Here is a 12,995-nt window from a genome sequence, read left to right on the forward strand (position 1 = left end):
GTCAGCCTCTCTGCTCCTATGATGCTGCTTGGCCTGCTGTGTTCATCCAGCCCTGCACCTTGTTGTCTCGGATTCTCCAGCATCTGCAGTTCCTACTATCTCTGATTCAATTTTAACCCCACTGCGAAGCATCTTCTAAGGATGCCTAACCTGAAGAAGTTACCCTCCTCCCTCAGGACAAACCTCAAGGGATCTCTCTCCCACTGCAACTCTCTCCGCACCTCCATCTCCTACCGACCAACCTCATCCCGCCCCCTTGACCTGTCCGTCCTCCCTGGACTGATCTATCCCCTTCCTAACTCCCTACCTACACTCACCTTTACTGGCTCCATCCCCGCCTCTTCAACCTGTTTGTTTCCTCTCCACCTATCCTCTCCTCTATCCCTCTTCTATCCGCCTCCCACTCTATCCCTATTTATTTCAAAACCCCCTTCCCCTCCCCCTTTTCTGATGAAGGGTCTAGGCCCGAAACGTCAGCCTCTCTGCTCCTATGATGCTGCTTGGCCTGCTGTGTTCATCCAGCCCTGCACCTTGTTGTCTCTAACTTGTACATAGTTGTTATTTTGCAAAAAAACTTCATCATACTTAATGAAAGAGTCTCTTCTCGTTAGACTACTAAGTGGTTATCCTCTACCACATTAGACCAAGCAGATTCTGTAGATCCCTACCAGGAAAGACAAGGATAGCAACAAATCTACTGGATGGATCTTACACCATGATGAGCTGTGGTGAGATTCCATCAAACTACTGTAACTGGCAGGAGGCCAGCTGATCCCAACATTCCATACCCATCCTCTCATAGCCCCCAGATTGCACTTGGTCTCAGCTACTTCTGGGAGCTCTCTGGTTAAACATTCATCCATCCCTTACAAATCATCCAAAGCCTAAGTAGAGGAGATTTTCCTCGCCAATTGTCTCTTCCTGCTCCTGAGGCTAAAACAGGAGCTGAGTGTCAGAATCCAGCTTATCAAATAAGTAGCAGTGTATTGGCCTCCAAAAGACTGGAGTTAGGCGATAGATATCAAAAGAATTAAAATAGTTTTAAAATCAATTTCACAGCTCACCTCATTGAGACTGTACAGTCTGCACAACTGGAACTACCACCTGGTTGGGTCTCACACAATGCGGAATATATAAAAGGGCAGAAAAAAGGTCCTGTAATTCCATAGCATTGTCAATCCATTTGTTTCATTCTGCTGTTAGTGAACTTCCTATAGCAACAGGACACATAGTGCACACAATGCTGAAAGATAAATTTAGTTAAGCAAAGGTATTAAAGGATGTGGGAAAAAGGCAGGTATATGGAAGTTAGGCCACAGATCAGCCATGATCTCGCTGAATGATGGAATAGGCTCAAGGGGCTAAACTCCTGTTCCTATGTAAGTGTTTCTCAACAAAACTCTGCACAAACAATTCCTTCCCTGTGTGTTGTAGTTGGTGACTGTGCACTTAAGGTCTTCAAATGATATTTTATATGATATCAACTTCCAATACCACTTTCATGTAAGGTTTTAAAATCTTTATTCATTTTATGCCATACCATTTACTTCTCCAATGATTTATTATTATTATATTTACAGTGTAGTAAGGAATAATTCAAATTTAAATTTTGGAACAGTGCATTCCAGTGTATGATTTGGGGGGAAAGAAATCTTGCAGTGCACCTGATGTTTATGGGTAAGCCATAATTCTCCATTTGAAATTCTGTTTATGTAAAAGTGGAGTTATGGGGAGTTTCAAGTTCAAATAATAGACTCATAGCTAAAGTTCAATTCAAAGGATGGATACATAGGCTGGGTGTTGGTTTCAAATGGCACCTGTAGAACAGTTTTCCAGCTTCTGTATGTTGAGGGCAAAGAAGGAAAACATGGAGGAGGCAGAAGGGGTGATAGGCAGAGGGTCATTTTGGACTTACAGCTAATTCAAAGTAACTACAAGTAATCCACCACAGTTGTATGATGACGATCAGGGTATAAAATCTCTGTCCCTATTACCTCACTGAAATGCTGCACTGCTATTTGCCTGATACTCTCCACATTACAGTTATTGACATTTGCTCACTTTGACTGCCTTTGTTTTGTTCTCAGGTGTGGGTTTATGCTGCTGTCCAGGTCTTTAATTCCATTGGCATTGGCTTTGGCTCATTAATTTCCATGTCAAGTTACAACAAGCCTGACAACAATATTCTTAGGTAGTTTTGTTTATTTTTGCCTTGAAATATAATTAAGTATTAGCATAACTTGACCAGTGTAGCTAATCCAAATTACTGCATTGGTTAACTTTCCTTATTATTAATTTATATTTGTTTTATAAATGGTGGACTGGCAGTTGCAGTGTTGGGATACATGGAGCTGAATGTCTATGGGGATTTTCTCACTTGGTTGTAATGTGCAGAACAGCCATAGAAACTGCATTTAAAAACAATCCAATGTTACAACAGAGTAAAAATGAAGTGGGTTCTATGAATAGTGGAGATAGTAAGAACTGCCAATGCTGGAGTCAGAGGACACAGTGTGGAGTTGGAGGAGCACAGCAGGCCAGGAAAGTTGACGTTTTGGGTCGGGACCCTTCTTCAGAAACGGTTCATTTGAATAGGTCATTCTTCACTTCTGAAGTTAATGAAATGTTAACTTTCCTGCCCCTCTGATGCTGCCTGGCCTGCTGTACTCCTCCAGCTCCACACTGTGTAATCTATAAATCCCACAAGATTGCCATCTAGGTCATGAAAGTGAAATTTTATTCCAAGGCAGGCTCACTTTCAGAAACTTTTAATACATGAAATTGCAATGGAGGGAAAGCAATGGCCTAGTGGCATAATCACTACACTATTAATCCATAGACCCAGGTAGTTTCTGAGGACCTGGGTTCAAATCCTGTTGTGACAGATGATAGAATTTTATTTCAATAAAAATATGAAATGAAAAGTCTAATTATGACCATGAAAGCATTGTCATTGTCAATTAAAACACATCTCGTTCATTAATATCTTTTAAGCATTGAAACTCACATCCGTACCTGATCTGGCCTACATGTGACTCCAGAACCACAGGGATGTGGTTGACTTGTGACTGCCGACTGGATAATTAGGAATGGCCAACAAATGATGGTCTAGCCAAAGATTAAATTGGTCACACTTCACAATGGTGATGACTTGTGGAATAGAGGGACTTAAATTCTCATCAGAATCATGACAAAAGTTTGGGGCTTTACATGGGATTTTTGAGTCTGGACAAGGTGAGTCTGGAAGTGGAGTAAGGTTAATTGGTAAAAGATTAAAGGACAAATACAAGGCGTTTCTCATAATTGTAAAAATATTATGGTATTGGAAGCTTTAAAACTATCCTGCAGACGGAGGAATTATCCCTGACTGATTTACAAAACTTAATGAAGGCTAAGATCATGGAACTGGCAAACGAATTGAAGGTGGAAGTTCCAGAAACAGTTAAGAAGGAAAAGGTAACTATAATATTAATTACAGCTAGAGTTCACTGGTGGCATTTGTTCCTAAACCAGATGGGCTGACTAGATTCTGCACAGACCACAGGAAAGTAAATGCAGCAATGAAAGAGGTTCATACACAATTTCTTAGTTAGAGGATTGTGTCAATTGGATTGGCAGTGCTTCATTCCTTATGATGACTGATCCATCAAAGGGATGCTGGAAATTACTATCAATGTCAGAGATGGCAATATTTGTTATACCATTTGCATTTTAAAATGTCCAAGCTGCATTCCAAACACGTATGAATCAAATCATAGCCAATGTGCCTAATTGTGTTGATATCAGCTGGGAAGAACATTTACAATGATTATTTAGGCCCCTTGGTTAACCCCTTTTTCTTTTATATAATATATGCGATGTCTACTACTGTGAAGACAGTCAGAAAATGTTTGTTCTACATTTCTGAATTCCCCATGATAATCTCTCCCATTTCTGTCTCAAAGGGACAAACATTAAGTTTGGCTACTCTCAATCTTTTCAAATACTTGTAAAAGCTATTTTTTTCTTTGAAAAATTCATTCATGGGATATGGGCATTGCTTGGTAAGCCATCATTTATTCCCCTTCCCTACTCACCCAGAGCTTTTAAGAGTCGATTACATTTTCTGGGCCTGGAGTACCATGTAAGCCAGACCAGGTAAAGATGGCAGACTTCCTTCCCACAATAGCATTAATGAACTAGGTAGGGATCTTTTTTATATAAAATGACAATGAATAGTGGTTACATGCTTGGCATTGTACTAACTTTATATCCCATACTTTTATTGAGCTCAAATTTAACCACTTGCCTTGGTGGGATTCAAACCCATGTTCTCAGAACATTATCGGAGTGTTCTGGATTATTAGCCCAGTAATGTTACCACTACACCACCTCCCCCAACAATCTTAGCTTCCCAGTTAATTTACTTTTACTTTTTAAATCAACATTTTTATCAGTTTTTGCTAGTTTTAAAAATGTTTGCAATCCTCAGGTTTACTGCTATTCTCTGCAGCGTTAGGTTTTCTATTCTAATCTAATTCCATGCTCATAAGCCACTGACGGTTCTTTCTGGCTGACTTGTGTTTAATAGAACAGATTTGTATTGAACATTTTTGAATCATTGAACAGAATATGTGTTCCTGGGCCCTGTGCATCCTCCTCACAATAGATGTTCCCTGGGCATTGGGTTAGGAAAATCATTAAACAGAACTTAATCTAAGAGTTAATTATTATGAATTGGAAACTCATCTGTTTATAAATCAACTCAGCACTTGAATAATTTGTAAACAAATTACTCACAGCTGTACATCAATATTTGGCAATTATGTTTTAATTTCCTCACAGAGATACGTTGGCCATCTCATTAACTAATGCAGCCACAAGTATCTTTTCTGGATTTGTCATTTTCTCTGCGTTTGGCTACATGTCCCATATGATTAATATCCCTATCGATGATATTGCTGTAGATGGTAAGTGATTGCATTGATGCAAAATGGTGCTGCAATGATTAGGAATCGGGACTGAATTTGTGGGTAATTTCAGGACCTAAGGTGGACATAACCCAAAAAGATAGTATTGCCAATGTGTCATTGTTCCTGATGCTGGCCATTTTTCAAAAAATGTGTTCAGGACCAATATGGGCACCTGACCCCATCAGGTGGCTAGCCAATTAGACTCGTTGCGAGCCTTATAAAACTTGCAGAGTTTTCTGGTTGATCTCTCATTTCCAGCCATTAAAAGGACAACCTTAAATCCTTCAGAGGCAGGCTGTATAGCTCTCCAAGCCCATCCTCACCACAGTGGCGGCTTGGATGCTCTCTCTAGGTTTTAATTGAAACTTGTAAACATATTGATGAAGGTGCATTCTCATTGAAGTGGCCTCTCGGTTGCACTTTTAGATTCTACAGCTGCTCTTCTGAAGCTGGAGAGCCAGCTTTGAGAGCCAGCCTGTTGCCCTTCATTGTACAGTGAACACATCTCCATGCCAATTAAAGATGAGCCAGGCTCAAAATCGGAGTGAGCCTCTGTTTCACACCAGAGTGTGGTCGGGACTTGATAAAGCATTTCCCACTCCTGTCTCTCACCTCACGAGTGAAAATGTAGTCCCTGAATTCCTGTGATGTACTTCAACCTGATTGCAGAAAGACATTTATATCAAGTAAATGTGATCCTATCTCTTATATTTTCAGCAACCATGCTTGTAGGGTTAAGTAATGCTGCATGATGGTTTCTCTAAGAGGAGAATATTGCAGCATAGATAGCATTAAAAACAATGGTGTCAGTGTTTCTAGCAAAATGGTCATCACCTTCAAGGATCCCGCGTTTGAATTGAAACTGGTTGTCTCTATCTAATGAGTTGATCTTGAGAGAAGGAACAGTAGAAATTCAATACAGTTGGCCCCTGTGTCCATGAGTAAGAAGGAAGAAATTCAACTAACTCTTGTCATTGATTCCGAATCCTTTTGTATTTATGTGGTTTGTGGGTGGAGAGAGGGATAGACCTCTCTGAGAAATCTCTCCTATCAAGTAGTTTGGCAGCCGCTTCACTTATGATAAATAGCTGTTGAAAAATTGTTGAAAAGAAATCAGGATTTTCGATAGAAAAGGAGCAAATGACAAAATAAAAATTACAGCAAAAGATAACATATTTTTGAGGCAAGCATTCACTTCTTTATACTGCTAACATGTGATATTATAACTCTTAAAATCATTCTTATTCTTGTAGGCCCAGGATTGGTGTTTGTGGTTTACCCAGAAGCCTTTGTTACGATGCCAGTTTCTCCTCTGTGGGCAGTTCTGTTTTTCATTATGTTACTGTTTTTGGGGCTTGATAGTGAGGTAAGAGTCATTGTAAAATTTTGGTAATGTCATGTTATGGTGATATTTGTGGAAAGATGCTGCGTAGCAGGGAAGTGTAAGTTTATTTTCTGTTTTATTATTTTTTTAACCAAAAATGCAATGACTGCTTAAAAAAGAAAGCTGCACTGTGAACCATTCTAATTCAGTCAAAAGTTCTGAAGAAAATACCTGTAATACTGGCATATAGATGATACCCAAAATTCCCCTGAGACATACAATTTCATGTAATTTTTCAAACGCATCCTTACTTTAAATATATTTAAGTACAGAGGGTTGATTTACTGAAGCCACAGTTGTAATTGAGCTCAAAATGAAATTGTGGCTCACTTTTGATTGATGGATTGTATTATAAATGAGACAGCTCAGCTGGCACAAGCAGTTCACACATTCAGCTCAAGAGCTGAAACAAATTTATTGAATCAATCATAAAGGAACAAGCAATCTAACATGATGTGATTGAATGTTTACAATAGCGTATATTTTAACCAAACCCTCAAGTAACCAAAATAAGATTATAATGTAATCATGCACCGCTCTTTCTAGGACTGTTGACTCTGAGGTCTGTGCTCACCCAGCATTTGAGAAGTAATCACCCAAACTTGAAGATTCATGGCAAGCAGATAGCGACCATCACTCGGGTGTTCAATGAGAATCCCATTGCCAGGAGAAAAATTCAAAGTATAGCCAGCCTCAACTGTCCTCTTGTGCCACAATTGAATAGTGCTTGGGCTATTTTTCAACCGTTCAACTAATCTTAATAACATTTGTACCTCTGGATCAGAAAGGTAGAGATTCAAGTTCCACTGTGGGACATAATCTAAAGTGCCACTTCAATGCATTAATGGAGGTACTACCACATGGATCAGATGTTAAGCCCCAAGTCCCTGACCATTCCTGCAGGTGTCTCAAAAAATCCCACTAGGACAATTGAAGGAGTGTAGGGAAGCTTTACAATTGCGATGCCTAATGTTTATGACTCTATTAAAATCAATTATTTAGAAATTTATTTCATTGCTTACCATAGGATCAAATAATCTGCTCTGTAACAACAATGATTAAACTTTAAAAGTACTTGCTCAACAGCAAAGCAAATTCTGAAGATTCTAAAGTTGTGAAAGATGTTATCTTTTGTTTAATTCTAGGAATTGATTTAAATTTTTAAAAATGACTGATAACTGCATAGCGATGTTTCAGGCATAATAATCCATATCTTTTGAGTTTTTCAAATTGTCTCCTCATTAGATTCCTGTCTCCCATTCTCAAAGGAACATCCAATGTATGGCTGCCTTCTTTAAGAAAATTCTAACTGGCTTTGATTCAATTCTTTTATACCATACATTTGAAGAGAGTCTCCTGAGTAAACTGGATTTTAAATAACTAGCGAGTCAAATTTTAAAACCCTGCCAAAATAAAGTACCAAACCAATCTTGATCTGTTGGTCTTAAATTTATTAAATGTTCTCTTAATGTTAGATAATAATTAATTAGGGTGTTTTCATATCCTCAGCTACACCCTTCAGTTCACATGTTGAATGCCCTGATACACTCTCTATACCGTATCTCTGATACCAGGGAGGCTAAGAACATGTGCAACACTGTATGAGGATGGATTTTAACAGGTTGCTAAATTATCTGTGCAATCAATAAATGTGAATGTGATAAATACTAAAAATACACAATTTCTGTCATATCCACCATTCAATTTACTCAGTTTTATTTTGGAGCGGTTTTTGTTCCCAAGCAAAAGTTTTTCCAGTGACCTTTCACTTCCTGATTCAGATGCTAATTGTACCAGCCACTAGTTTTTAATTCTTCCAAGTTTTTAATAAAAGCACAACCAGAATGTGCATTTTTTGTCTTTGCACTTAATTATATATGACTTGAGTATCCTTGTGTTGCCAATTTAATTCAAATAATAAATTCACAAAATGACATGCCCCAGTTTGACATCATAATCTTCTCTCATCTAAGGTAAATTATTTTAGCTCAAGTTGTTTACATGTTGTGGCCTGTGTGATAGAAAAACACCATTTAAAAGAAAAGCTGCACAGCAAGAAAGAAAATCAGCAGAACTCTGATCAATAGCAGTAAACTGAGGCAGTAAACCTAAACCACACAGAAGAGTGACAGCATGTTTTAATAACTTACAAATACTGGAACTATACAGCTGGCTCACCGTCTAAAATGACAAGGGATAGATTGTCTTTGTTAACAGGCCCTTTATAAGAAATTGCTGGAATCCTGTGTGTGTTTACATCTTAAACAGTGATTCTGCATCTTTTATTTTTTGAGAATGAGGTTATATATTCTATAATTTACTGAATATTTAACTGAATGAGTGATATGTTTGGAATTTTATTTAAGGAGCGTGTACACGTTCCCTAAGAAGTCAAAAATTCATTTAAAATAAATGTATGCAATTGCTTCACACTTTTCTTATATTTCTCTCTTATTTTACAGTTTGCAATGGTTGAAGTGATGGTGACAAGTCTATTGGATGCCAATCAGGGTTGGCTACTGAAATATTTGAAAAGGAAAGAATTTGTGGTGTTGGGTGTCTGTGTTGTAGCCTTTATGTTAGGAATTCCAAATGTCACACAGGTATATCTCTCACAAATGTCAATCAAGCATAGATGTACAAACTTACATAATATCTGAATATCAGCTGAGGGTACTTTATTACAATTGAACTACCATTATTACTCACATTATTCATGTTGTTTCAGCATTTTCCAGTTTGGATCAATTTTATTTGACTTTAAACATAAGTTAGATGTATTGCATAATACATAGAACATAAAACAGTACAGCACAAGAACAGGCTCTTCGGCCTCCATGTCTGCGCTGACTATGAAGCCATTCTAAACTAATCCCATGTGCTTGCACACGGTCTATATCCCTCTATTCTCTGCCCATTCATGTGTCTGTCTAAGTGGTCTTAAACATTGCTATCATCTCTACTTCTACTAACTCCCCTGACAGTGTGTTTCAAGCACCTGCCACCATTAAAAAACACTTTCCTCACACATCTCCTTTAAACTTTTCCCCTCGCACCTTAACCCTATGCCCCTATTTCCATCCAGAGAAAAAAAGACTCTGACTATCCATGTCTCTCATAGTATATTTTTATCAGGTTGTCCCTCAGCTTCCAACGCTCTCGTGAAAGTAATTCAAGTTTTGTCCAACCTTTCCGTATAGCTAATATTGCAATCCGGGCAACATCCTGGTAAACCTCTTTAACACCCTCTCCAAAGCCTCCACATCCTTCTTACAGTGTGGACCAGAATTGCACACAGTACTCCAAATGTGGCTTAGCTAAAGTCTTACACAGCTGCAACATGACTTGCCAACTTTTATATTCACTGCTCCAACCAATGAAGGCAAACATGCCGTATTTATTCTTTCCCACCTTATCCACTTATATTGACCTTTTCAGGGAGCTATGGACTTGTACCTCAAGATCTCTCTGTACATCAATGCTTGTAAGGGTCTTGCCATTTATTGTGTACCTTCCTCTTGCACTTGACCTCCCAAAATGCATCTTTTCACACTTGTCCCCTCCACAATTACCCTTTGTCTTCTATGACCAAGCCAATTTTGTATCCAATTTACCAATTCACTGTGTCCCAAATGACTTAAATGTCTGGACCAGCCTACCTTGTCAAATGTTTTATTAAAGTCCATGTGGACAATATCTACTGCCCTACCCTCATCAATCATCTTTGTCACTTCCTCAAAAATACTCAATCAAATTTGAGAGACAAGGCCTGCCTCTCACAAAACCATGCTGACCGTCTATCTAATAAATCTATTCTTTTCCAAATGCAAGTAAATCCTGTCCCTAAGAATATTCCCAATAGTTTCCCTATCATTGATGTAAGGCTCACCGGCCCATAATTTTCTGGATTATCCCTGTTACCCTTCTTAAGCAAAGGAACGCATCGACTATTCTCCAGTCTTCTGGGACCTCACCTGTGGCTAAAGAGGAGGCAGAAATCTCTGTCAAGATCCCAGCAATCTCCTGTCTTGCCTTCCTCAGTATCTTTGGATAGATTCATCAGGCCCTGGGGACTTTTCTCCTTTAATGTTTTTCAAGTCATCCAACACCACCTCCTTCTTAATATCGACCTGCCGTACAATATCAACATACCCCTCCCTAATCTTACCATCATCTACATCCTTCTACTTGTTGAATACAGATGCAAAGTACTTATTAAAGACCTCACCCACTTCTTCTGGCACATAAATTCCCTCCTTTGTCCTTGAGTTGACCTACCCTTTCCCTAGCTACCCTCTCATTCCTAATATTCAAATACAATGTCTCCTTACTGCTACTTGTGAAGAATATTCTGTGACCCCTTTTAGCCCTTCTAATTCGTTGTTGAAGTTCTTTTCTGCTCCTTTTACATTCCTCACAGTCTTTGTCCGATTTTAGGCTCCTAAACATTGAATATGCTTCCTTTTTTGTCTTTTTGACTAAACTTTCAATATCTCATGTCATTCCAGAACTTCCAAATCTTGCCATCTTTATCCTAAATCCTCAGAGGAACATGCTGCTCCTGAAACTCTGATCAACTGGCTTTTAAAAGATTCTTACATGTCAGATGTGCATTTACCCTCAAACAGCCACTCCCAATCTAATTTCTCCAGCTCTTGCCTAGTTCTTATATAATTATCCTTCCCCCCCATTTAATATTTTCACCAGAGGATCAGTCTTATCCTGATCCATAACTGTCTTAAAGCTTACAGAATTATGATCACTGTTCCCAAAATGCTTCCCCACTGAAACTTTGATCACCTGGCTAGATTCATTCCCCAATACAAGGTCTAGTACTTTGCCTAGTTGGACTATCTACATATTGTTTCAAGAAACCTTCCTGGCACTGAGAGTCCCAGTCAATGTTGGAGAAATTAAAATGACCCATCCACAATAACCCTGTTTTTATATCTTCCAATGCTCTGCTTACATATCTGTTCCTTCATCTCCTGTTGGCTTTTGGGATGTCTATAATATAACACCATAACAGTGATTGCACCTTTCTTATTCCTGAGCTCTACCCATATGGTCCGCTGGATGAGCCCTCCAAGATGTCCTCTCTTAGTGCAGTAGTGACATTCTCCTTAATCAGTAACACAATTCCCCCACCCCTTTTACATCCTTCTCTATCATACCTGAAATATCTAAATCTCAGAAAGCTGAACTGCCAGTCCTGTCCTCTCTCAACTAAGTTTCTGTAATGGCTATAACATCTAGTGTCCCATTTACTAATCTAGGCTCTAAGCTCATCTGCCCTACCTGTTATATTCCTTGCACTAAAATAAATGTGCTTCAGATCGCTAGACTCGATGTGTTCATTAACCAGGCCCTGCCTGTTCTTCCTATTAGATTTGACTTAACAGTGACCTTCTCCTAAATCACTCCACATGCTGACCTACTGCTCTGGTTCCCACTCCCCTGCCACATGAGTTTAAACTTTCCCGAGTGACACTAGCAAACCTCTCTGCCAGGATGTTGCTGCCCCTCCAGTTTAGGTGAAACCTTCTTGTACAGGTCCCTTCCGCCCTGGAAGAGACCCCAATGATCCAGATATCTGAAGCTCTCCCTTCTATACCAGCTCTTTGGCCACCCATTCATCTGGATGATCTTGCTAGTTCTAAACTCACTGGCATGTAGCACAGGGAGTAATCCCAAGATTACAACCTAGAGGTCCTGCTTTCCAACTTCATACCTAAATCCATGAGCTTCCTTTGCAGGACCTCATCTCTCTTTCTGCCTCTGTTGCTGGTACCAAAATGGACCACAACCTCTGGCTGCTCACGCCCACCACCACCGCCTTCCCTTTCAGAATATCTTGTTCCCCGTCAGAGACATGCTTGACTCTGGCACCAGGGAGACAACGCACTATCCTGGAATCTCACTTGCAGCCACAAAACCTCCCATCTATGCCCCTTACTGTTGAGTTCCCAATCACTGCTGCTCATCTACACTGTGACCCTCCCTGCTGTACAACAGTGCCAGTAGGTGTCACTGATCTGGCTGTAGCTGCTACTTTCCTTTGAGAGGGTATTCCCCACACCCAATAGTATTCAAAACAGTATACCTGTTTGAGAAGGGAATGGCCACAGGGGACTCCTGCACTGCCTGCCCATGCTTACTCATCTTCCTGGTGGTCACCCACCTCTTCGCTGTCTGTGTAGCCCTTACTGGTGGTGTGACCAGCTCACTAAACGTGCTAACCACGACATTCCCAGCTTCATGAATGCTCCGTAGTGAGTCCACAGCTCCAGGAGCTTCATGAAGCAAATCGGGAGCTGCAGCTAAACACACTTCCTGTGTATGTGGTCACCATGGAAACTGAAAGAGCCATATATTGCAGGAGGAGGATTCCATGGGGCCTTGTTCACCTGCCATTTCGAACCTTATCAACTAAATCAGCCTCATCAACGTCAGAATCTTCTGTTACAGACTAGGGCGGCACGGTGACTCAGTGGTTAGCATTGCTGCCTCACAGCGTCACCCTTGGGTGACTGCCTGTGTGGAGTTTGCGCATTCTCCCCGTGTCTGCATGGGTTTCCTCCGGGTGCTCCGGCTTCCTCCCACATTCCAAAGATGTGCAGGTTAGGTGGGTTGGCCACGCTAAATTGCCCAGAGTGTTC

The 12,995-nt window shown here is 40.0% G+C and overlaps 1 protein-coding gene across 1 annotated transcript in view; it reads left to right on the forward strand.

Moving 5' to 3' along the window:
* si:ch211-283g2.1 (sodium- and chloride-dependent GABA transporter 1) overlaps nucleotides 1–12,995 on the forward strand; it is a 91,338-nt gene that overhangs the window by 60,978 nt on the left and 17,365 nt on the right. The window contains exons 5-8 of the mRNA XM_048612364.1: nucleotides 2,088–2,191; nucleotides 4,825–4,949; nucleotides 6,206–6,318; nucleotides 8,799–8,939. Coding sequence (XP_048468321.1) covers nucleotides 2,088–2,191; nucleotides 4,825–4,949; nucleotides 6,206–6,318; nucleotides 8,799–8,939 — 483 coding nt within the window. The remainder of the gene's footprint in view (nucleotides 1–2,087; nucleotides 2,192–4,824; nucleotides 4,950–6,205; nucleotides 6,319–8,798; nucleotides 8,940–12,995) is intronic.

The sequence above is a fragment of the Rhincodon typus genome, chromosome 26 (assembly GCF_021869965.1).
Source record: "Rhincodon typus isolate 14 chromosome 26, sRhiTyp1.1, whole genome shotgun sequence".
NCBI classification, from domain to species: Eukaryota; Metazoa; Chordata; class Chondrichthyes; order Orectolobiformes; family Rhincodontidae; genus Rhincodon; species Rhincodon typus.